Below are 27,050 nucleotides of genomic sequence, written 5' to 3' on the forward strand. Positions count from 1 at the left end.
AAGACACTTCTCATCGTTGAAGGTTTGCGCTGTTTCAGCCTAGCAGACCATCGAGACTGGGGCATGACTTCCCTGGATGTTGTGTCACGACTGCTCGCATTGTCATTGGCTGCTGGGCTGCTTGTCTTATCTGGTATTCTTTGATTGGGGGTGTTGCTCGGTCCGGTATTACTTGTACTACTATTTATATTCATAGGTCTTCTTAAGTTGGTGCGGAGGAAAAGCACTTCCTGTGTCGTATTTAATGAGGGTTTTTCATGCTGTATGAGGAGTGCCTCAAGCAGTAGTAAACGTCGCTGGTCAGGAGCCCTTCCTATTATCTTAGTATTCTTGATAATACCATCGTGGGAGGTAGCTTCCTGGTGTGCTGTCATGGTATGGTTTTTAATTGCCCCTTCTTGTGCAAGGCAAGAAATCCTCTTGGACAGTTTCATAGTCATACTTACGTAAGAGCCGGGACATCCACGGACGGGGCATAAGAATTGGTAGACTACATTCGACTCTTCCAAGTGGTCACTTGCTGGGGGGGTCAGGTTGTTCTTCATGATAAGGTCGCGGGTAACGTTCGATTTTGGTTAATAAATTACGAGTTCGGGTTCTTTGTCGACTTCAGTAGGGGTCACGTTCTCTCTAATGATTTTTCTCAATGCATCATCGTCCTCACGGTAACGTGCATGCATTCTAGCTTTGTAATACAGCTTGATCTTCTCATGGGGGTAGGGCTACGGTCTCTCACTCTCACTGTACCACTGATCCAGCACTGTGCGGACATCTTGATTAATAAGTTGATTCGGATAACCGCTATTAACGAGCACCTGAGTGACTCTGTCTTGTTCTTTGTGAGTGTCCTACCAGGAAAAACAGTGTATGAGGGCCCTCCGAATGTAGGCCCTGACTGTGATGTTCTTGAACCGTGCAGGACATTCGCTGTCACCATTCAGGCAAAGCCCTAAGTTTGGTTGCTTTGTAAACACCGAAGTTCTTAGACTGTCGTCGGTCTTGGAGACAAGGACGTCAAGAAAGGGAAGCTGTCCTTCATTGCTGAATTTGATGGTATAATTCAGTGAACTGCACTGCTGGAACATGCGCCGGACAGCTTCAACCTCTTCCTCATTCTCGGCTTGTACAAAGATATCGTCAACATATCTTGCGTATTTGCAGGGTTTTCTAATAGTATTGGCGAAAACTCTCTCTTCCACAGTACCCATATAAAAGTTGGCGAATAGGACACCAAGAGGGGAACCCATCGCGACTCCGTCTTTTTGCTGGAACATCTGGCCTTTATGGGTGGAGAAAGGGGGCTTCTTCATACATATCTCGAGGAGTGTCCACAGGGATACTTCTGGGATATTCAGCTGGGGTGTGGAGGGGTCCCTGTAGATGCGGTCCATGATATTGATGGTCTCGTGAGAGGAACGTTCGTGAAAAGGGATTCTACTTCCAAGGAGGCGATAGTGCCTGTTCCTGGGGAGTCTCAGATTTCTTTAAGGAATTCCGTTGAAGAGTGCAAGCTATATCGGCTTGGTACGTAGGGCGTCAAAATTTGATTAAGGCCCTTGGCCAGTCCATACGTGGGGGTGGGTGTTTGGCTGATGGTGCGGAGAGGGCTTCCATTTTTGTGTTTTTACATTGCCGTACAGATAGCCAAGACTGTAATTTCTGATGATGGGCGGGAGGTGCATGGCATTGGTGGCTGCATTGACACTGCTAATGATGTCATTGGCTTTTTATTTTATTTTGTCTGTAGGGTTTTTAGTGAGGCGCTCGAACTTAGTACTGTCAGACAAGATGGCATCCAACTTCTGGTGGTACTCTGCTGTCTTGATCAGAACGAAGGCTGCTGTTTTGTCTGCACGGCGCACAGTTATGTCTTCACGTTGATGCAGGGCCTTTGCTGCTGCTTTTATTTCACGGGAGAGGATACTACTATTATATATGCCGCGTGTGAGGGCTTCTGCAAGCAGGAGGGGCTGCAAGGAGTCGGTGGTGCGGACGAGATTGTGGCTTTCAATTTGTTGTATCGAATCGAGCAGCAACTCAACCTCTAATCTCTTTTCAAGGGGCTTCGGTTTGGAGATAATGTGACAGTTAAGGCCTAACCGTAGCAGTTCGTCCTGGTCAGGGGTAGGTTCATAATCTGTTAGATTGATGTATCCTTCTGTCTGCTGCAGCATCCGGAGCTTGCCCCCATAATAGAAATCAGTTTCCGAGTGATGTCCCGCAAGTGTTTCTTCATATCCTTATCTTTGAGGTGGGCGAGGCATACTTCTATGTTACGCGGGTAACTTAAGTCTTGTGGATTTGATAAGTCTTCGTTCTGGTTGTCATTATTCTGGTTATCGTCTTCTTCATCATCAGGGTGTTCAGGTTCGATCTCATCTCCTTCACTGGAGAGGGACAGATGGCTACTTGATCATCCCCTGGGTTGTCTTGCTCGCTACTCTGCTGTAAGGATGCCCATTCCTCTTGCAGTTTCACCACCTCTTCTCACAGGGCACGATGCTCATCTGTCTTCGCTCTAAGCTGATGCTGAAGGAGGGATATCTGGAAGCTCCTCGTGTCGCTCTCGTTGCGTGCTGAAGGGTCATGCAGACATATGTTGGTATATATTGGAAGGAGACCCTCTTTCAAACAAGTCTTATTGAATGTTATTGCTGCATCAGCTGCATTCAACTTTGAGAAAACAAACCAAGTAGGCTATAGTGCAATTATTATGATCTGTACTCTGACTATAGAGTATATATTACATATGTATTACTTTTTATTTAATGGGTGCGTATTACTCTATTTAACAAATGTTATGTACATAGACATTTTACAGTAATAATTCTAATGATAAGAACTTAAATGGTGCTATACAGTGCCAGTCTTCCAGCCACCGCTACATTAACGTTCATCTCATAAACAAAGCTAAAGTGAGTACTATAATTGAAGTCAGTTGCTTGCTTGACAAAATAATAATATGCCCAAATTATTATAGGCCTACAGATAACTGTTATTTATATGAAACAAATAAATAATATTTTTATTAAATAAATACAAAGGATATAGAAATGATAAAGATATCCGTTAAATATATCACAATAATGTATAATATGGGTCAATAGTGGCCTACTATACTAGTCTATACATCAATTATCAGGGCCTTGCCCCTTCCCTTCCCTCTGCCACCATGTAAGGGTAGTGTCTGTCAGGGGGAACCACCCACTAAATGTCTGGCATTACCATCACAGCATTCTAGGATATGCAGTGCTATTGTAGCGTAAATTTTACTTGGTATCTCCAATGTTGGATGCCGATCCTGTCTCTCCCTCCCCTCCCCTCCCCACATGTTGTGGAGTGTTTGTCCGGGGGAAACCACCCACTAAAATGTCTGGCATTACCATCACAGCATTCTAGGATATGCAGTGCTATTGTAGTACAAATTTTACTTGGTATCTCCAATGTTGGATGCAGATCCTGTCTCTCCCTTCCCCTCTCCCTCCCCTCCACTTGTTGTGGGGTGTCTATCAAGGGGCAACCACCCACTAAAATGTCTGTCATTAACACTGCAGTACTCTAAGATGTGCAGTGCTATTGTAGTGTAAATTTTACTTGGTATCTCCTGAGCTGGATCTAGATCCAATTAAAACCCCCTTTTCAGTGTGTCTGTCAGGGGGAACCTACCCTCCAGAATGTCTGTCACTGGTCATTCTATAATCACGAGTCTGCAGACATATTGTATATTAGTTTTATCTGGTATCTCACACACTGGATCTAGACCCAAAATCTAACAAGCAATTAGTGGTCTTTGTTAAGTAAGCCCCCCATATATTTTTAGCAGATGGTCAGTTTTACAGTTTATACAAGTTTATTCCTAAATACCAGTAGGAGTTACAGTTGGTATCTCGTTCGTTGTATCTCAGTGGTCTGGGCTGCAGGACTACCAAGCAAGGAGGGAAAAGCAGGCCTTGACATAAGAAAACCCAATGCTTGATATTTTCCTTATTGTCTGACATCAAAGGTTTTTGTTTCTTTTTCATATGAGGTTATGTACACCCCCCATCCCCATATGAAATGGTTCAGAAATCTGACCACTTATCAAGCAGTTCATATACTCCGATCAATTGGTGAAGGGCTTGGTTCCCTTCTTCGCTGTCTCGACCAAAAAGGAAAAGTCAGGTGAGGCAAACCTCAGTCTGTTCATAGTCTCACTCAGATTCCTCCCACCAATCAGTGAGTCTCCCTAATGTAAAGGACCGAGGGTTTGTATAATGTGCAGGAACAAATCACAATTTTATGTATGCAATTTATCAAGTAACTACATATCCATAATTTCATTATCCATTGGCAGGTGGAATTTTGAAAATTTGTGTAGCACTATTTTGTTTGGCTAGGCAACCCACCCAGCCCACTACTGGGGTAGAGAAGAACCAACCCAGCAAAGAAAATCAGTTGTTTCTGCCGGCTGATGACCATAACAGTGGTTAGCAGCATATTATTATTTTGTCAAGCAAGCAACTGACTTCAATTATAGTACTCACTTTAGCTTTGTTTATGAGATGAACGTTAATGTAGCGGTGGCTGGAAGACTGGCACTGTATAGCACCATTTAAGTTCTTATCATTATTAGAATTATTACTGTAAAATGTCTATGTACATAACATTTGTTAAATAGAGTAATACGCACCCATTAAATAAAAAGTAATACATATGTAATATATACTCTATAGTCAGAGTACAGATCATAATAATTACGCTATAGCCTACTTGGTTTGTTTTCTCGAAGTTGAATGCAGCTGATGCAGCAATAACGTTTAATAAGACTTGTTTGAAAGAGGGTCTCCTTCCAATATATACCAACATATGTCTGCATGACCCTTCAGCACGCAACGAGAGCGACACGAGGAGCTTCCAGATATCCCTCCTTCAGCATCAGCTTAGAGCGAAGACAGATGAGCATCGTGCCCTGTGAGAAGAGGTGGTGAAACTGCAAGAGGAATGGGCATCCTTACAGCAGAGTAGCGAGCAAGACAACCCAGGGGATGATCAAGTAGCCATCTGTCCCTCTCCAGTGAAGGAGATGAGATCGAACCTGAACACCCTGATGATGAAGAAGACGATAACCAGAATAATGACAACCAGAACGAAGACTTATCAAATCCACAAGACTTAAGTTACCCGCGTAACATAGAAGTATGCCTCGCCCACCTCAAAGATAAGGATATGAAGAAACACTTGTGGGACATCACTCGGAAACTCATTTCTATTATGGGGGTAAGTTCCGGATGCTGCAGCAGACAGAAGGATACATCAATCTAACAGATTATGAACCTACCCCTGACCAGGACGAACTGCTATGGTTAGGCCTTAACTGCCACATTATCTCCAAACCGAAGCCCCTTGAAAAGAGATTAGAGGTTGAGTTGCTGCTCGATTCGATACAACAAATTGAAAGCCACAATCTCGTTCACACCACCGACTCCTTGCAGCCCCTCCTGCTTGCAGAAGCCCTAACGGAACGCGGCACATATAATAGTAGTATCCTCTCCCGTGAAATGAAAGAAGCAGCAAAGGCCCTGCATCAACGAGAAGACATAACTGTGCGCAGTGCAGACAAAACAGCAGCCTTCGTTCTGATCAAGACAGCAGAATACCACCAGAAGTTGGATGCCATCTTGTCTGACAGTACTAAGTTCGAGCGCCTCACTAAAAACCCTACAGACAAAATAAAATAAAAAGCCAATGACATCATTAGCAGTGTCAATGCAGCCACCAATGCCATGCACCTCCCGCCCATCATCGGAAATTACAGTCTTGGCTATCTGTATGGCAATGTAAAAACACAAAAATGGAAGCCCTCTCCACACCATCAGCCAAACACCCACCCCCACGTATGGACTGGCCAAGGGCCTTAATCAAATTTTGACGCCCTATGAACCAAGCCGATATAGCTTGCACTCTTCAACGGAATTCCTTGAAGAAATCTGAGACTCCCCAGGAACAGGCACTATCGCCTCCTTGGAAGTAGAATCCCTTTTCACAAACGTTCCTCTCACGAGACCATCAATATCATGGACCGCATCTACAGGGACCCCTCCACACCCCAGCTGAATATCCCAGAAGTATCCCTGTGGACACTCCTCGAGATATGTATGAAGAAGCCCCCTTTCTCCACCCATAAAGGCCGAATGTTCCAGCAAAAAGACGGAGTCGCGATGGGTTCCCCTCTTGGTGTCCTATTCGCCAACTTTTATATGGGTACTGTGGAAGAGAGAGTTTTTGCCAATACTATTAGAAAACCCCGCAAATATGCAAGATATGTTGACGATATCTTTGTACAAGCCGAGAATGAGGAAGAGGTTGAAGCTGTCCGGCGCATGTTCCAGCAGTGCAGTTCACTGAATTATACCATCAAATTCAGCAATGAAGGCCAGCTCCCCTTTCTTGACGTCCTTGTCTCCAAGACCTACGACAGTCTAAGAACTTCGGTGTATACAAGGCAACCAAACTTAGGGCTTTGCCTGAATGGTGACAGCGAAGTGTGCCTGCCACGGTTCAAGAAACATCACAGTCAGGGCCTACATTCGGAGGGCCCTCATACAACTGTTTTCCTTTTCCGGTTAGGACACTCACAAAGAACGCGACAAGAGTCACTCAGGTGCTCGTTAATAACGGTTATCCGAATCAACTTATTAATCAAGAAGTCCGCACAGTGCTGGATCAGTGGTACAGTGAGAGTGAGAGACCGCAGCCCCACCCCCATGAGAAGATCAAGCTGTATTACAAAGCTAGAATGCATGCACATTACCGTGAGGACGATGATGCATTGAGAAAAATCATTAGAGAGAACGTGACCCCTACTGAAGTCGACAAAGAACCCGAACTCGTAATTTATTAACAAAATCAACGTACCCGCGACCTTATTATGAAGAACAACCTGACCCCCCCAGCAAGTGACCACTTGAAAGAGTCGAATGTAGTCTACCAATTCTTATGCCCCGTCCGTGGATGTCCCGGCTCTTACGTGGGTATGACTATGAAACTGTCCAATAGGATTTCTTGCCTTGCACAAGAAGGGGCAATGAAAAACCATACCATGACAGCACACCAGGAAGCTACCTCCCACGATGGTATTATCAAGAATACTAAGATAATAGGGAGGGCTCCTGACCAGCGACGTTTACTACTGCTTGAGGCACTCCTCATACAGCAAGAAAAGCCCTCATTAAATACGACACAAGAAGTGCTTTTCCTCCCCACCAACTTAAGAAGACCTATGAATATAAATAGTAGTACAAGTAATACCGGACCGAGCAACACCCCCAATCAAAGAATACCAGATAAGACAAGCAGCCCAGCAGCCAATGACAATGCGAGCAGTCGTGACACAACATCCAGGGAAGTCATGCCCCAGTCTCGATGGTCTGCTAGGCTGAAACAGCGCCACCTTCAATGATGAGAAGTGTCTTGAAGGAAACTTCCTCCAACTATTAGCAGGAACGCATTGCGCCACCAACTAACGAAAACTCAGCAAGCGGTTGACCCCCTGCTGACCTACCACTGTACGTATATTGAGTAGATCCTGACAGCATCTAAAATTTGCTCCGACCCACTGCCATGATCATGCTCAGATGGTACCAAGAGATACATTGGCCACTAGATTGACTTATATTTTGATATATGTGTTCATTCACTGTGACAAATGAATAAATTTGTAAGCAATATCCCTGAAATTGACTCCTCCTGATGAGTAATATCGGCGCAATACTCGCCAGTTGTAGTAGCAGAGAGAAAGAAATTATTAGAAAAATAGAGAAGACTATTTACAAGTTGAATGCAGCTGATCCAGCATTATCTTTCAATAAGACTTATTTGAAAGAGGGTCTCCTTCCAATATTGTTATTATTATTATTAGTATTTAGTTGTACTGATATTTGAAAATTAGTTATTACTATGTATTAGGTGAATATTTTATATATCATACAAAACAAATAGAGAGAGAGAAAGAGAGAATTATCATTTTTATTCTTTAGATATAGTTTAATCTTATTAACCCTTAAACGCCAAGCTGCTATTTCCCAAAGTGTCTCATATACCGGCAGGGTTCGGGAGTTAGAGCCGAAGCGGAAAAAAGTTTTCAAAAAATCACAGCACACTTGGTTTTCAAGATTAAGAGTTTATTTTGGGCTCCTTTTTTTGCCATTGCCTGAAGTTTAGTAAGCAATCATCAGAAATGAAGAAAATATCATTATCATATATAAATATTAGAATATATGACAGCACGAAAAAATTTTTTAATTTATAATTGTATACAAATTGCGCTGTGAGCAAAACAGTTAAAGCTAATGAGTTTTTGGTATGTAACAAATTGTAAAATGATCAAAGCAATGTAGAGAAAATATTATAAAAAAATGATGCATGAATTTGTAACGTGCGAACGTAAAAAAAAACTTTTTTTTTTTTCAAAAATTCAACATAAATCGAAATATTGTGATAGAGACTTCCTGTTTGTTGCAAAATGAAGGTAATTGATTGAATATTACTAGACTATAAGAGTTTTAGCTTACAGTTGCATTTTTCGACCATTTTGGTCGAGTTAAAGTTGACTGAATGTCAAATTTTTTTCTATTTATTATGATTTACATGCAAATTTTTCAAAACTGATAAAAGCTACAACCATGAGTTATTTTTTGTTATATTTTACATGAAATTGTATGCATTTTCATATATAAAACTCTATGTAACAGCTAATATAAAATGGTGCAATAATTACGACAAAGTGACTCAAGCATTTCTGAGATTTGCAGCAGAGTTACCGCACGTGGAGGGAAGGAAAAGTTTTTTTTCAAAAACTCACCATAAATCGAAATATTGTGCTAGAGACTTCCCGTTTATTGCAAAATGAAGGTAAATGGCTTGCAATTGCATTTTTCATCCCATTGCGGTTAACTGATTGTCGAATTTTTTCTATTTATCGTGATTTATATGCACATTTTTCAAAACTGATAAAAGCTACAACTATGAGTTATTTTTTGCTGTATTCTACATGACATTGCACACATTTTCATATATAAAACTCTATGTAATGGCTAATATAAAACGGTGCAAAAATTACGACAAAGTGACTCAAGCATTTCTGAGATTTTCGGCAGAGTTATTGCGCATGGAAGGAAGGAAAAAGTTTTTTTCAAAAATTCACCATAAATCAAAATATTGTGCTAGAGACTTCCTGTTTGTTGCTAAATGAAGGTAATTCATTGAATATTACTAGATTGTAAGGGATTTAGCTTACAATTGTATTTTTCGGCCATTTCGGTCGAGTTAAAGTTGACCAAATGTCAAATTTTTTTCTATTTATTGTGATTTATTTGTAAATTTTTCAAAACTGATAAAAGCTACAACCATGAGTTATTTTTTGTTATATTCTACATAAAATTGCGCACATTTTCATATATAAAACTCTATGTAACCGCTAATATAAAATGGTGCAAAATTTACAACAAATTGATCAAGCATTTCTGAGATTTGCGGCCGAGTTACTGCGCGTGGAAGGAAGGAAAAAGTTTTTTTTAAAAATTCACCATAAATCGAAATATTGTGCTAGAAACTTCCTGTTTGTTGCAAAATGAAGGGAAATGATTGAATATTACTAGATTGTAAGAGTTTTAGCTTACAATTGCATTTTTCGACCATTGTGGTTGAGTTAAAGTTGACCGAATGTCAAATTTTTTCTATTTATCGTGATTTATATGCAAATTTTTCAAAACTGATAAAAGCTACAACCATGAGTTATTTATTGTTGTATTCTACACAAAATTGCGCACATTTTCATATATAGAAATCTATGTAATGGCTAATATATAATGGTGCAAAAATTACGACAATGTGACTCAAGCATTTCTGAGGTGTACGGCGGAGTTATTGCGCACGGAGGGAAGGAAAAAGTTTTTCACAAAAATTCACCATAAATCGAAATATTGTGCTAGAGACATCCCGTTAGTTGCAAAATGAAGGTAAATGATTGAATATTACTAGATTGTAAGAGTTTTAGCTTACAATTGCATTTTTCGACCATTGCAGTTGAGTTAAAGTTGACCGAATGTTGAATGTTTTCTATTTATTGTGATTTATATGCAAATTTTTCAAAACTGATAAAAAAGTGACTTGAGCATGTCTGAGATTTACGGCAGAGTTATTGCGCACGGAGGGAAGGAAAAAGTTTTTTCAAAAATTCCCCATAAATTGAAATATTGTGCTAGACTTCCTGTTTGTTGCAAAATTAAGGTAATTGATTGAATATTACTAGACTGTAAGAGTTTTAGCTTACAATTGCACTTTTTTACCATTTCGGTCGAGTTAAAGTTGACCAAAAGTCGAATTTTTTCTATTTATCGTGATTTATATGAAGATTTTTTAAAAATGATAAAAGCTTCAACCATGAGTTATTTTTTGTTATATTCTACATGAAATTGTGCACATTTTTATATATAAAACTCTATGTAATGGCTAATACAAAACTGTGCAAAAATTACGACAAAGTGACTCATGCATTTCTGAGATCTGCAGCAGAGTTACTGCGCGGAGGGAAAGAAAAAGATTTTTTTCAAAATTTCACCATAAATCGAAATATTGTGCTAGAGACTTCTCGTTTGTTGCCAAATGGAGGTAAATGATTGAATATTACTAGACTGTAAGAGTTTTAGCTTACAATTGTATTTTTCGACCAATTTGATTGAGTTAAAGTTGACCGAATGTCAAATTTTTTCTATTTATCGTGATTTATATGCAAATTTTTCAAAAATTATAAATGCTACAACCATGAGTTATTTTTTGTTTTATTCTACATGAAATTGCGCACATTTTCATATATAAAACTATGTAACGGCTAATATAAAACAGTGCTAAAATTACAACAAAGTGACTCAAGTATTTCTGAGATTTGCGGCCGAGTGTGGTACATGCTGTCACACTCCCTGAACCTGCAAAGTGCTACATTGCAGGCGCGACAGACATACCGGGTGTCTCTCCTTCTGCCATTCATATGGCACACCCAGCACCGTTTCTGCCTGTGCCCTTGTAGGAGGTCCAGTTTGTGATCCCCTACCTGCAGCTGACACACAGGGTCCACTATCTGACGGGAAGTCGGAATCTATCTGAGCACGGGCGGGATCATCATGGGCGTCGGTAGCAGGGGCGGCGACAGCAGGGGCGTCGGCAGCAGAGGCGGCGGCAGCAGGGGCGGCAGCAGCAGCGGCAGGAGCAGGACGACCAAGGTTGGCTCTCCTAACATCTGCCCTTTCTTCTAGGGGCAGATCTGGAGCCTGGGGCAGGGGAGCGGTGATGGAAGGCCACTCATTGGGATTGAAGTTTATGAGGGCATTCCCGTTTCCACCGGCCACCTCGAGAAACTTGATGTGGGACAACCTCCAGAGGTCTGAATTGTACCTACAGTAGAGGATGTAGGCATTCTGGAGGGCCAACTGAAGTATGTATTTGAGGAGCTTCTGTGTCCACCTGCTGGTTCTCCTGGCGAAGGGATAATACTGGATGAGTTGATCAAAGAGATCAACTCCTCCCATGTGCCTGTTGTAGTGCCCAATGACGGTAGGCCGCTGGGCAAGAAACTCCTCATACATAACTCGGCCCTGCTGACATGTCTTCTTCCGCTGAACAACCTCTTCTTGGATAGGCTCATGACTCATCGTAATCATGGGGACAAGTCGGACCCCCTTCCAACAGATGACGAAGACAGCTCCCTTCCACCGCCCCTCTGTCTCTCCTCTTGCCAGATGTTGCGGCTGGCTAGCGAACCTCTTGAGGACATTCGGGGCCCCACGCACCAACCAAAGGGTACCACTGATGTGCACACCTGCTTCATACAGTTCCTGGGCCAGGGATACCGAGTTATAATAATTATCCATAAACAGGTGGTATCCCTGGTTACGGAAACGATCCACAAGACCGAAGACAGTGTCATGCAGTGTGGAGAAGACCCCGGAATACACAGAGAAGTCCACGACGTATCCAGTGTTGGACTCCGTAATAAAAAATTATTTTACACCATATTTATTCGGCTTCTTGGGGGTTGTACACTTATATACTAAGACGTCCTTTGTAAGGCATCATCCCCTCTTCCAAAGAAAGGTTCTTGGCAGGAACCACGAGAAACTGGCACTGTTCACGAATGTACTCCAACACTGGGCGGACTAAGATGAGGCGGCCGGGGTTATTCCGGGGGTATGGCCCTTTGGTTGAAGGCGTTTAAATACCTGTCCAATGCAAGGAAACTATCACAGGCCACAATGCCGGGCACATTCGGCATACTTAAAAAAAAAATCCACCTCCAATATTGCCTGATGTTGGCAGCAGACATCATTCCAAAAAAAAGATGTGGAGCCCCAAAAAATGCGCCATGTCGGTGAGGTTGCAGCCCCGCCAGTGATACGACAACGTTGTCCGCAGTTAGTTCACGGCAGTAGTGGGCGTAGTCCATCATCTCTGCAACCAGGTATTCCAGCAATTCCTGCGTCAGGAACAGCTGAATGAATCCCAGAGCAGTGAGAAGAACAGGTACGGTCAGTCCAGGTGTTGCCGTGAATGGGTGCATGTTAGGCGGGGTGGGGTCCTCCGACCACCTCTTGTCACTTTTGGACGTACAGCCTTCTCCTAGGCTGGCGCAACGTTGCGACCTTCTATGGGGACATGCTCGGGCACGGTTTCGCACTCGAACCTCCCCCACTGGCCCATCTCCCTCGCTTTCGTCCTCACTCTCTGTTTCATCCCCAACAACAAAACTCGACAACTCCTCCTCCTCCTCCTCAGACTCTCCCTCATATGCACTAAAACCACTAAATTCAAGCTCACTTTCTGCCTGTGACTCCCGTACGGACATTTGGGGCAAAGATTCATCATCACTTGCATTGGGCGTGATGTCCTCGTCACTAGATGACCAACTGCCATCAAAATGAGGACTTGCGACCTGCTCTCGATCGAGCTCCAACATGTACTCGTCAATATCCTTTTGTTGGAGGCCTCCCAAATGTCTACGAATGCCCCTCAGGACACCCTGATGCTTCCTAGGGGTCGTAAAAGGCACAGGATGTCGTCCTTGGACACTTTCGGCTACACGAGGCCGCACGGAACGGCGTTGGGAAGCTGGGTCATCTTGGGTACTTGGTCCCTCTCCAGCATCCAAGTCCAAAACTCGCCTCACACGATCCCTACCAAACAAGAACAAAAATGGCCACCTTTCGCACTCCTGACGATGTTGCACGTCTTGTACCACCACAAATACTTTAACACTCGCAGAAGTTCGGCAAAACACGAATGCGGCAAGAGATCGCTCTTGGACGACAAGTTGCTGATGCTTGCTGGTGCGAGAAGAACGCAATTCATGCATGCGCGGCTGGGTAACGCTTGTAAACAAAATAACAGCTTGATCCGTGAACTCTCAGCATCCCTGAAGGCGCGTGATTTAAAATTTTTCAAAAAGTAGGTGTATAACTATTTTTCCGCGAATATTTAAAAAAACTTTTTTTAGTCGACGTATCACACGTCAATTAAGCACACGACAGACAATTTTAGTCGATGTATAATACATCCAATTGGCGTTTAAGGGTTAAACTTGATACAGAATTAATCAGTATTAATATTTGAAAATTAGTAAAATAATTTTTGCATCATATAAATGTATTTAGTCAGAAAAATAACTTAAACCATTTACATTAATTAGTGAATATATATCAATGGATCAATATGTATTAATACCAGTTGGTTAAAGAGAGACTTTTCCTGAGAGAGAGAGAATTTTTCAGTATAGTATATGAGAGAGAATTTTTCGGCATAGTATATCCTTTAACCCCAAGATGGCAGCAGTTATTAGAAACTCACAATGATCACACCATAATTTTTTTTATTTTTTAACTAAAATCTTACTAATTCACTACTGTATTTTCTTTAATGAATTAATATTATTGCTTTTTACATTAATATTTGAAAAATAGTAAATCATTTGTTTATCATATAAACAACATACTTCTCAGTAAGAGAGGGAATTATTATTTTTATTATTTGATATCATTTAATCAATCAGTATTATTTGAAAATTAGTAATTTATTTTTGTATCATAAATATGTACTTAGTCATAAAAATAACATCAAAATACACTAATTAGTGAATATTTATTGATGAAAAAACCTGTGAATGAGCAAGTCCTCCCTCAAATAATTTTTAGGTAGGTCCTACAGAAAATATGCAAATTGGTAAGTCATATTAACTGCCCACCTAATGCCACCCCTCAATTTGCTACCTGGGCCTAAAGCAAATTGGAATGTTTATGTATGGTCAGGAGGGACTCTCAACTATGGTCTGGTAGTTTACCAAACTGGTAGTTAACTACCGAACAGCCTTGTTAAAAGATTTCAGCAGCTGTATCCAGTCTATACCTTAAGTAATTCGTACAGTAAAGGACCTCAGTTTTTGTATGGTTAGGAAAAATACAATTTGCTTTAAAAATTTGTGATTTTTATGATTTCAAGACACTGCACAAGATGGCTATTTTTTATCTTGCATTTGTTTGTATAGTACCTACCTTATACAGGCAGTCCACAGTTATTGGCGTGGTGTTGATAAGCGAAAACCGCCATTGACCAAACCTCTGCAATTTATGGCACTTATGGGCATCATAACTGGTTAATGGTGCCGCTGTTTGGTATGTTATGGCACTATAACTCTATTATTAGCCCCATATGGTGTTGATAACCAGAACTCAAACTCATTAGGGTGGCCACCATAAGTCGCCAATTTTATAGCGCTAGACATGCATCATAAAACCGGATCACCATTAACCGAGTCTGCCAATAACTGGGTACTGCTTGTAATCCTATGTTTTTACATAAAAAGAAGAAAGGTATAGAGAGGTAGGAGGTAGACAGTGTAAGGTTTTAAAAATTAAATTTACTTACAGGTCTCTGATATTCACTTGCACACCGGAGACGAGATGGAAATACAGCATTTTCAGGAATTTGTTGACGATGCTCTAAAGATCCTAAAACCTGCTGTTGTGTTAGTGACAGGTAATCTCAGTTTTTGTAATTATTTTATTGGTTTCCATGCAAAACCTAATATGTACTTTACAATACTACGATATCGGAATGGTGGTGGTAGTCATGTCCAGGTATAACCAAGAGACATCTCTCTTTCCTCCCAACTTAGCATGCATCCAGGTTTCAGAGCATTACTGTCTGTGAAAAAAAAAAAAAAAAAAAAAAAAAAAAAATTCTTGCCAAGTCTCTCCATCCTGAACTTTCCAAGTGACTTACCCCTGTCTGCAACTTTGTAAGTTAAAGTGTTATTTTAAGGTGTTGTTCAAACAGCTGTCCCTTCAACTCACAGCCATCTTTTTTAGTTTGTGTTATTGTACATATTCTTTTTGTTGATTTACTCTAAAATATAAGCTTTGTAGCATTTATGGAGGTTGGGAATGATAATAATTAAATTTTCCCAAAAACATTTGACATTTTAATTTTTTCCCCAGTCTCTTTGTTGGGCATTCAGCATTGGTAAGTACATAATTCCTTGCTTGTCTCAGGTGCAACGTGCCAGTATTTCCACCTGTTAGCTGACTCACACTGCACAGCTTGCTCCCCTCAGCTAGGGGCTCACTGACACATGTTGAAGGGATTGCTGTTCTTAGCTGCATAAATCAAGTCATACCTTTACAGTGATCTCTATGTACAGAGGTAGGCAAAAGGTTATTGAGGCTTTGCGGTGCATCCTTGCTAACTTGTTCACAACCAGTTGGAACAGTCTGCTGTTGAATTATTGTTCAACAGTCCAAGCCCTAATGATATGGGTAACAGTTGCTTCATTCTTTCCTCCATTTTTCCTCGTAGGACTAATATTAAGGAAACTGAAGAGCTATGCAAGCATAACCATTACACCGATTGATCGATTTTGGGCTTGACAGATCTGGTTCTAGACTTTATAACTCTGCAAGCAAACCAGCTATACTAAGGTCCCTGTTATTTTGGGAGAAGCCATTCAAGTAACCTCATTTTCACCATTACCATCGAAACCTTCAGATCCCATACCCATACTGTGGAAACTATATCAAGCAATGTCTTCAAGTGAGGATTTTCTACAGAAGGTACAGAGGTCCTTGGCAAAGAAAAGTGACTAGAGTAGTACAAAGGATAGAGATATCCTCATAGCCACCATTGCTGTAGCAGTAGACTTCTTGCTATTGTTAAGGAGACTACTATGAGATTCAGGGCTTCTGTAACACAGTATTTTGGCAATAACTTTTTATCTATGCATTTCATAGATATAACGCTTATTCAGAATACACATTATATCTACACATAAATTTTGACTGTATTCTGCATTATGTAGGTTGAATAAATTTGGTATTTATAATGTAAAAGTGACTTTTTTTGAAGACGGGCCAACTTACTCAGAGATAAGGTTTCGAACGCACTTGTTACGTAACTTATGATAGCATTTCTTCCCTCTTTCTCGATGGATGATTGGCTATACGTAATGAAGGCTATACCTCTGGCAACAATGACAAAAATTTAAATACAAGCAAAGCAGTACACCTTTATGAACTCTGAATCCTCTCCACTGATAATTGTCATAATGAACAAACCAACAAAATATGTTAATAAATACAAAAACACTTCGATTATTAGTCTAACTCCCAAAATAAGTGTCCTAAGAAATTATAATCTACTTTATAGGTCACAATCAGATTGACAAGATGTAGGGAACAGTTGGTAATTTTCAAGACATAGTAGACAAGCTTGATTTGATAACTGCTGTATCCAATGTCAAGCAATTTTTATTTATCGGCTATCTACCTATTTACTAAAAAGAAAAAAAAAACATAGACAGTACCGTATTTTGGCTTTAAACCTTCACCAATAATTATCGTCAGAATGATGACTTCATGAGGCTCCACCCACTTTGGCCTCGTTATAATTAGGGCATAAACAATGAAGGCTATCATGGACATTGTTGTTTTAGAAAATCTAACTTCTGGCTATAAAAACTCATTTCTCTAGTAGTTGTAAGAAGTGCTAAATGATCCTCAGGGATCCCAGCAGTTGGCCTAAATGTTTAATTCATGTACATTGCTGCTATTACTAATTTTGCGGCACTATTGCTACAGTAGTATTACTACGCTAGCACAGATACCCCACCCACATCTATGTATCGTTTCGCCATTCATAAAGTCTTTATATCCAACATGGTCGTACAGACTAAAGAAGATGAAAAAAAATTATATCGGATGATCCGTTGGTCTGCTGGAAATTTTAGCACATATAAGCTTGTATTTACTTTGGATAAAAATCTTATTTTAACAAAAATAGTTATATAAAGACTGTTTACATACAATCTCTCTCTTTCTCTCTCTTGGTGGCATAGTTAATAGTTAATGGAAATGTTCAAAATTCTGAATGACATTACAAGTATTATAATCACGTTACACTAAATACAAATCAGACCATAAACATTTGATTTAAACTAGAAACTGAATAATTACCTATTCAGGCTATAGTAAGTATGGCCACGGGCTTTCTCTTGACTGTACAAAGTTGCAAGTCGTAAGACAAATTCAGTTTTGTAACCACGGGGACAATTCCAAATCCTGTTAGCCATTCTTGACTACTATGGGTTTCAGAGCTGATGGAGTAAGGTGAATGGGTTTCTGTCTGGTGGATGGGTGGGGCAACATTTCGTAAAACGATGTTTACCTTGCTTACGTAATGAATGTTTTTCGACTCTTGGCTCGCAATCATTGGCCATGGCGTCGGCTAGATCATTTTTACTCTATAAAAATTAAAACTATCGGGTTTAGGTTATTGATAATGGTGACAAAATGTGTGTGTAGTTGTAAAATATACATATGTCAACTTTCAGCTACATCCGATGGTTTGATGAGCAAAATCCAAAAAACCGCATTACAGAGGCCCTGAATTTCATAGTAGAAGTTGATAGTCTGTTATAAAAGGCTCTCTCTCTCTCTCTCTCTCTCCTCTCTCTTCTCCTCTCTCTCTCTATCTGACCTCTTCGTGTACTTCTCTCTCCCTCGTTTTCATTCTCTCTCCTCCCTCTCCTCCTCTCTCTCTCCTGACCTGTAACTTGTTTCGAAGCAACAATATTTTTTAGCTTATTACAGAATTTGACACTAAAGTCATTATTCTTCTTAGTCTGGATAGTTAGTTATATATCTAACTCCAAGAACTGGCAGAGATCTGGTTTATTGCATGTGTCAGGTATCTTGGCCAAGACTCAAATAACTTCAGTTCTCTCTCAGGCATCACTTAACTTTGTGATTCTTTCTCTGCAAGTGCAGCTGACAAGGAAGGAAGACATTGCCATTTCCACTGTAATGGGCTTCTTTGCCCCAGTGCCTCCTGAGCTTTTGCCCTAAATATCATACATCCAGCCATCCACCATCCATAGCTATAGGGTATACCTTGAGAGACTTCCACCTCTAGGAAGAGTAATTCATAATTATTTCTGTCTTTCAGAAATAGAAATACCTCTTTCCTGTGGTTAAAAAATTGTTATACTATATGTTGGCTGCTTATTCCTCCACCTCTGTGTCTCACATATCAACTCTGAAAGTTACTATGCCAGAGTCATAGTAACTGAGGTTGCTTGTAAAGTAGACATGGCTATAGTAATTTTTGATATGGTCACTTGAAAATCACTTTCTACTTGTGTGATATTTAATTGAAGAGGCATATCTCATAAATTCTTAAACACCTGTGCAACTGGCCCTTTGGTGGCAGCTGGTGAAGTTTTTGCTTGACCTGGATAATGGGTCTGAAAGATACATTATTCATCTTCTTCATTCTAATAACACACACTGTCCTCTTGGTCAGATGCCTTGGGCATTTGCAACTACACCTTATGCAACTGAAAAGCCTAGTTTTTCACTGTTGTACAGGCATGCTGAAATGTGACACAACGTGATTCTCTGTGTATCATCCACAATCTCAGACTTGTGTAATGGTTGCTAAGTACAGGCAGTTTCTGGTTATCACCAAACTTGGTTAATGGCGATCCAGTTTTATGGGGCTTGCCTATAGTGCCATAAAATTAGTGATTTAAGATGCCATAAAGGGCCAATTTTTGGTTATCTGTACCATAAGGTACCAATAATGAGTTATGGCGCCATTATCCAGTTATTGGTATCTTATGGTGCCAGTACCCAAAACTTAGCCTGTTGTGGCGTCATAAATCACCGATTTTATGGGCTAGACAAGCCCAATAAAACTGGATTGCCATTAACCAAGTTCAAGTGTCATAAATTGCCTAGTTTCAATTAATGGCAGTTTTCACTTATCAGCACCCCTCCAATGACAGAACCCCTGCCTGTTCATTTTTTTTTTTACTTCCAATGTCACACATGTTGTAAATTTGCAAATTCACAGCTAACATTACTTTCCCAATGGGTATAAATATTATCTCTTATGCGTTGGTATAATTCATAATCTATGTGATATGAGTTGTTTTTTTTTTTTTTTACATGGCTTGGCTCAAAGTTAGCAGCGCCATAAATGCCAGCATGCTTAACTTGCTACTTGGAGTGGTCATCGTCATCATGACTACCTCTGTAGCATACAACAGTAGACCTAATAACCACAATGCTCATAACAAAATTTTCAAAATAGGAATAGGAATTACAAAATGTTTCTTTGAATTTGGAAGTTTAGGCTATGTTCAAATTGTATTTTCAGCAAGTAAAGCAAACTAAAATGCTTAGGCATAGGAACAAAATCTTAACATTAACAATTGTATCGTTCCTACATGATATACAAACCTTCGGTCCTTTTCAATAGAAATTGCTTACAGTGAAGCTGGAACACGGCCATTAAAACTCTTGAACAAGTTGGTTAAGCAGTAACTACCGCCTGGTCCAGCAGGCAGGGAGACCCACCTGCCTGGATGTAAATGTTCTACTATGCTTTCAACCGTCGTGTGATGCAGAACATGTTTTCGTGAGCTCTTGGTTGTCTGTTGTTAAACTCGCTTTTTCCTGATGGGATCTTCTCTTATATTGTTTTATATATATATTTAATATAGTGTTGTGTTTAATAATTATTAATATTTAAACCCTTTACTATTAAGGGTGCAACAGTATGTTGGTTGGCTGTTGAATATTACATTTGTGCTTGCGCTGTAGGAGAATTTAGTGGGTGAAAACTTTGAAGCATTCGCCCTGTCCTTTTTTTCTCTCCCAGTATTCTCTCCATTTTAGTGTTTTCTCCTTTAGGAGAAATATTGCCCTCGCCCAAGCAAGCGAGGGAGGGTGCGGCATTGGTGTTTGGGTGACCTATTCACAAGGGTTGTCTCTCGCTTCAGAGGGCAGTGCCCTTCAGGATGAGAGGAGTCTCTTTTTATTAATCATATTTTGCTTTTTTCAGGCTAACAATGAGCAGTCATAGAACACAGCATTATATGGTTGGATATCTCACCATGTTGATTAAACTAACCCTCGGGAATGAATCTGTAACACTCTAGCATGCTGCAGCACTAACCCTTGTGTGTGTGTGCAGTTCCCCTGTTGTGCCACATGTTAGATTGGTATTGTTGTCCTGACAACCTATCACGGAACAGCTACTACCCCCAGTTGCCCTGTGATTCCTTACTCTACTGCTGCTGATGTCTGATCATCATCCTGTAGAAGAAGCTCTGCAGAAGAACGTCATCCTCCACTGTCCTTCCCTTCCTTTTCTGAGGCTCGAGGTTGCCCCTCCCCGAGAAGGTAATGGGATCTTTCATTGGCTCCTCCCAACCTTTGGGCTCGTGAACTGATTTGCATGCCCTTGGGTTTTGTGATTTTGGAGTTGTGGGAGCACAAGCTTCAGTTTGCAATCCCGTCACCAGTCTAGAGGTTCGCCTCTAGACAGGTGCTGTGTTGGGTGCTCTTTCACTTTTCATTCCAAGTGCTTGTATTTCTAATGATTCACGAGAATCCCAAACTGTTGATGGAGAGACCTCTCACCATCTCATTTCAGGCACAGGGCAAGAGAAAAGGCAAGACATTCACATGTTTCGTCTCTTCTTGCCAACACGTCCACTAGCACTCACTGAGTGCTCACCAGTGTTTGGCAGGTTCCCTCCTGGTGTCTCGATTCTGAGGATTCAAACACTTGGAGAAGCGGGGAACAGTTTCCGTTTGAAAACTCTACGGAACTTCTGAGGAATGCATCTCTCCGATGAGGTAGTTGTTCTTTTTGTGGCTCTTTGAGGGGTTCAGTTTGCATTTTCCTATGGGGTGTCGTATTTTTGGGAGTTTGAGCGTGCCTTCTTTTGAATTGCACTCTCGATCCAGTTCCTAGATGTCTACATCTAAGACTGGTTCTGTGCCTGTTCCTCCTCGACTTCTTTGGAAGTTGAGAGAGTACCATTATCATTCTTGCGAGATTTGGGAGTCTCGCTGAGTGCTTGAATTCCTTGGAATTTCTGGTGCTCGCCAAGTGCTTGGTTTCTTGTGATTTCTGATCACTCAGGCGAGACAAGACACTCCTGATGATTGTTCTCCCAAGATTCAGGAGTCTCGCCTAGTGCTTGGATTCATTAGAATTTCCTGCTCCCACTGAGCACTCGGATTCTTTGGAATCATGAGCGTCCAGAGGGTGAGAGATGGCGCCTCCAATGACTGTTCTTACGAAATTTGTGGGCATCACCGAGCGCTTGAATTATACTTGTATTTCTGGCGTTTGCTGAGGGTTTGAATTATACTACTTGGTATTTCTAGCACTCGCTGAGCGTTTGGATTCTAGGGAATTCCGAGCACTCAGGCGAGGCAAGACACTCCTGGTAATTGTTCTTACAAGTCAGGAGTTTTGCCAATGGCTTGAATTGATCAGAAGTTCTGGCACTCGCTGAGCGCTCGGAATCTTTGGACTAAGGTCCGAGCACATAGGGCAGCAGACCCAGAATCCCTCTTTGTACTTCTTCTTGAGGAGACTAGTGAACGTGGGAGGAAGCAATAGTTCTTAGCCGACGATTAACACTCATAATTGCGTTGTTGTGATCTGCTCAGCCCACTCAATTTGTCTCAACCTATCCGAATTGGCTGAATTGAGTGCTAGGCTCTGTCTGAGTGAACAGTCTGCTTTTCTTATGTTGGTTCTTTACCATGGCATAAGTATCCTCCTTTCCCATATTGCAGTCATCATAGGTTGGTGATCGCCCACGATCTACCCCTCCTGTTGGTTCTTCTAGTGGGACAAGTAGAGTGTCCCTTTTCCTTACCTGGTCGCTGAACCCTCTTGGTTTACCCAAGAAGTATAAGGCGGACAGGGAGAATTCCAATGAGTTTCTCTCTCTCGCGATTCTGCTACAAGGGTTGGTATTTCAAGGTCAATCCTCAGATCATCTCGTCATACATTCGAGTAGTTGAGGAAAGGTGTTGTCATCTTCATCTTTGTCTTCGTCATCTTCTGCCGCCTTCTCCCAGTCTTCTCCTTAGACTTCATTGGTTTAAGAAGAGGAAGGTAGCCTCTCCGCCCCCAAGAAGCCCGGCAGGAGACTTCAAAGGGTCTGCCTCCTTACACAGAGGAATCAGTTGGATCTCCTGTAGGCTCTCCTAATCCTTCAGGACCAGGACCAGTTACACTTAACCCTGGCTCTAGCATTTTGGGAGGCCACAGGAGCACAGACATTGGTTCTCACTCTCATTCCACTGGGTCTAGGGATTCCCCCTCTAAAACTAGTGCTGCGTTCATGAGACACTCCAAATGTACAAACCTTTATGGAGGATTGTGCATCCAAAATCGATGCCAGAGAGATACTTACCATCCCAATTCTGGCGAAGGCAGGAGAAGGACATGAGTCACAGTGACTTGCCCCTGCTTGTTAACACTAGCATTAGTGTTGCTACAGGTTCAGTGAAGATTTGTCTTGTCTCTCAAGACAGGATGTCAGGAGAGTCAGAGAGGAGGCTCTCTGTGCAGTCCTCTGCACTTGAGTTTTCCTCCTCGGAGAAGACAAATGTGTGGCAAAGATGTTACAAATTCTGGCCAACCAATGGCCAACTTCACCCAACTCTTGCTTGTGCTTGCATGAACAAACCAGTTCGGTGGAAGCGAATGCTTTGTCCGGTAAGCAGTTTTGCCGTGGCAAAGATTGTTTCCTAGACTTGCATTGCCATCATCACCACAAGTTGATGATCATGCACAAATTGGCCCTCCTGCCTTGGGTTACACTAGGAAGAGCAAGGTGAATAAGAGGAACGCTACAGAGATTTCTCCCTTAAGTTCAGCTGTGAGTGCCTATGTTCCTGGTTCAGTCTTAGGATCTCAATCGACTTACGACTTATGCCCAAGCTGTTCAGGATGGATATCATTCAGGAAGTATCGAACTTCCACCTCTCAAGAACAGCCAATTTGGCTGTGAGCTAGTCATCTTTGGTGTTCTGTTGTCACCATAGAAGCCTCCCTTCACCTTCACTCTATTCATTAGAGAATGAAGGAGGTCTGCTACCAGTCCCTATTGTTTTTCCTCTTTCGAAGGATAAGGTAGGAATTAGGCTGGAGCTCAATCAACAGGAGCCTTTGAATATACTTTTATATTCTCCTCGCGATATGCGTCTGTTATCAGATGCACCGACTAAGTAATTGGTGCACACCTGTAGGACAGTTATCTTCAGGTGTGTGACCGAGATGATAAGTACCTCCTCATAATTATCCTGAAACTCAGGGCAGCCTTTCAGGCCTCCCAAGAGTTTACGGGTCTGATCTTGATACACCCAGTGGTATCATTAAGCAACACCACAGGAGCAGCATCATTACCAAACAAGAGGGTTTTATTTCCCTCCTGTTTCAGTTAACATACAGGTGCTCAAGTGTAACTAAGTAGCTCTGATAGCTCTATAAACCAAACACATTCCAAGCGGAATATACTACTGAGCAACTCAGCTTCCAGAGTCGAGTGAGGGTCAGGATGCCGCTTTCTCACAGAGACATTGTTCGTCTTAGTATATCATTGTTTCTCCTCTGCCGAGGGTCAACTACTAATATGAACCTGTCTGTCCAGCCATCACAGACCTAAGGTCTTTGGGCAACATTTGATTCTCGTTTAAAGTTCTTGTGCTCTGCACACGCCATTGCAAGAATCATCAGACAGAATACCATGGGCCACTGCAGTGACTTCAGAATATTTTTTTTTTTTAGACAACCTCACACAGTTTTTGTCATTATATACATTTTCTAATTCAATAAGATATGCAACCTATATTTTTTTATTTACCCTGAATTGGAAAAGAATGGCAGAAGACTTCGCCTGTTGCCTCACCAGCCAACTCTGCTTCCAGGTTCAGTGGGAATGACAAAAGGTCAGCAAGTGCTTTTAGGTCAAAAGGTGGTCAATGAACAAAGTGAAAAGCTGACAGCATCATAAAAGATAGAAATACATAAAGTAATACATCTATTAATTGTAAATTACAACTTTTCAAGTTATAGTAACTGCAACAATATTCTTTGTTGTACAACAAGATCTATTATTTTTTTTATACTAAGTACCAGTATACTATACTCGAGTAACGTGCGATCTCGCATATCATGCGACCCCAAAATTTTCACCAATAAACAGTGGTTTTCCGAGGTCAGTTCATAAGGTTGGTGGTTTAGCGTGCTAATGGCCGAGTCGTTCAGATGTGTGCTGCTGCTAGTGAAGTTACGGTAATTTTCTTACTAATCTCGAGAATTTAATAGAAGATCTCAAGATTAAAAAAGAATACCAAGATAATAAAATAATTGTAAAAATAACATGCCTTAGAGTCCTAAATCATTCTCTCTCTCTCTCTCTCTCTCTCTCTCTCTCTCTCTCTCTCTCTCTCTCTCTCTCTCTCTCTCTCTCTCTCTTTTCCGAATAAATACTGTAATTTGAATCTTTCACCAACGGGTATCAGTAAATGTGTAGACATTGTGTGGGTGTTTAAAAAAATGTGCAGTACACACATTCCGATGTTTCGGTTTTTGGAATTTTTCAATCTCGGAAATGTGAGGTCAGATGCATAATCAAACAAACATCACTACTGCAGCAAAAACATTTTTTTTTCCTTTATGTTTTTCATTATTGTTATTTATTAATTACAGTTTATTTAAATAAATATTAATATAATACTGTTACATGAATGTGAGATAATTAAGATCACCTATAATAAAATAGTGGGACAATTAATATCATATGTTCACTAATAGCTATTATTTTCAAAACAAACATTCCGTAAAACGTAAAAAATATATGTACAGAACAATCAAAATCTAATAATGTTTTGCAGTTCAACTTGTGAATTTCAACAATAAGTATGACTGTATAATATATTTCACCATATCGATCTTGAAGTTGAAGAGTCGTAAAATTTTGAGGATGGTCCGGGAAAAGGATTTGTACTTTGTGATTACGTATCGCTACAACACCATGTGGTATTTTCATACCACTATATTGATGACGCATCGCTACGACACACTGGTATTTTTCATACCCGTATACATTAAAGTTAAAATGATCATATTATATTATTGTTTTCACGAAGAAATAATTATATAAAGAAAATTATCAAGTAATTTTTGCCGTCAGCAGTCAGAAAATCACGAACATGGTAACGTTCAAACTTAGTGTCATCCACGGCATATGTCTATAAATAGAACAGAAGCAGAGGGCAGTCATTGGATAACAGATCTCCATGGCTACCAACCAACCAATCAGGTGTTAGTTATACTAATCTGTGACTTTCTTAGAATGAATGTTTACACGTAACACACGGGAAGGTAACGATGATACGTGTGCTTTGCATACAGTACGTAGTTTTTGTTTTTATTAGTGTATTCTCTCTCTCTCTCTCTCTCTCTCTCTCTCTCTCTCTCTCTCTCTCTCTCTCTCTCTCTCTCTCTCTGGTTAATCTTGGGATTTTCCATGGTCAACTCTTGGGATTAGTAAGAAAAATGCGATTATTTGAGTAGCAGTAGCAGCAGCTGCAGCGCACACCCAAATGAATCGGGTTAGCTTAGCACGCCAAACAATAGTACAGTAGTACCTCGAGATACGAAAGGCTCAACTTACGAAAAATCCAAGTTACGAAAGCAAAGACGAAAAATTTTACTGCTCTACATATGAAAAGTTTTCAAGATACGAAAGGTTTCTGAAAGTTCGAGATTCGCCCCATAACAATTTTGAAACTCGCGCCGCACGCCGCCATCTTAGTTATAGTAGACTCGCCACCATCCTCCTGCTCATCCCATTGGTTCCTGATGCTAGCCAGCCATGAATCCTTCTCTCTAATTGGACAGCATCCCTCCCATCATGCATCTTCTATTAACTATGTACTACGTGTTGGCGTGCTTTACCTCGGCCACTTCGCACCCGAAACTTTACCGTACGCAATCGGCATTCGTTCGCTCCAGCGATTTCATTTAGTTACGTAAATTCGTTAGTGATTTCGTTGCAGTACGTACATATTATCGTGTTGTGAGAACGTAACTTAATTACGTACAGTACATAGAGTCATGGGTCCCAAGAAAGTTGCTGAAGGTTCACAGAAAGAAGATCCTTTCTATGGAGACAAAATGGAGATAATAAAAAAGTATGAAGCTGGCTTGCGGTTGAGTGTGATCGCTAAGGAATACGGCTGAAATCCGTAGACGATAGGCACCATCCTTAAGCAGAAGGAAGCCATCAAAGCAGCTACACCTTCCAAGGGCGTCACTATTTTCTCCAACGAGAGGAGCCATGTGCATAATGAAATGGAAAGGCAGCTTCTTGTATGGATCGAGGACAAAGAAATCGATGGCGATACGATAACCGAGACAGCAATCTGCCAGAAGGCCAGCGCTATTTTCGGCGATTTGATTGCCAAGCCAAAGACGACGGCGGAGTAGGGGACATCAACGGCAACCCCAGAGTTCAAGGCTTCTCATGGGTGGTTCGAAAATTCCGTAAACGGACTGGTATCCATTGGTCGTGGTGAAGAAATTGAAATTACGTATAAAACTATAAAAAAGTAAAACAAAATGTTAAAAAATCAAAAAAAAGACAAAATAAATTT

General features: G+C 40.9%; 1 protein-coding gene across 1 annotated transcript in view; it reads left to right on the plus strand.

The window, feature by feature from the left end:
- The window catches only part of LOC135218962 (transmembrane protein 62-like), a 608,314-nt gene that overhangs the window by 192,692 nt on the left and 388,572 nt on the right, over nucleotides 1–27,050 (plus strand). Inside the window, 1 exon segment of the mRNA XM_064255400.1 lies at nucleotides 14,949–15,057. Coding sequence (XP_064111470.1) covers nucleotides 14,949–15,057 — 109 coding nt within the window.

The sequence above is a fragment of the Macrobrachium nipponense genome, chromosome 1, assembly GCF_015104395.2.
Source record: "Macrobrachium nipponense isolate FS-2020 chromosome 1, ASM1510439v2, whole genome shotgun sequence".
Taxonomy (NCBI): domain Eukaryota; kingdom Metazoa; phylum Arthropoda; class Malacostraca; order Decapoda; family Palaemonidae; genus Macrobrachium; species Macrobrachium nipponense.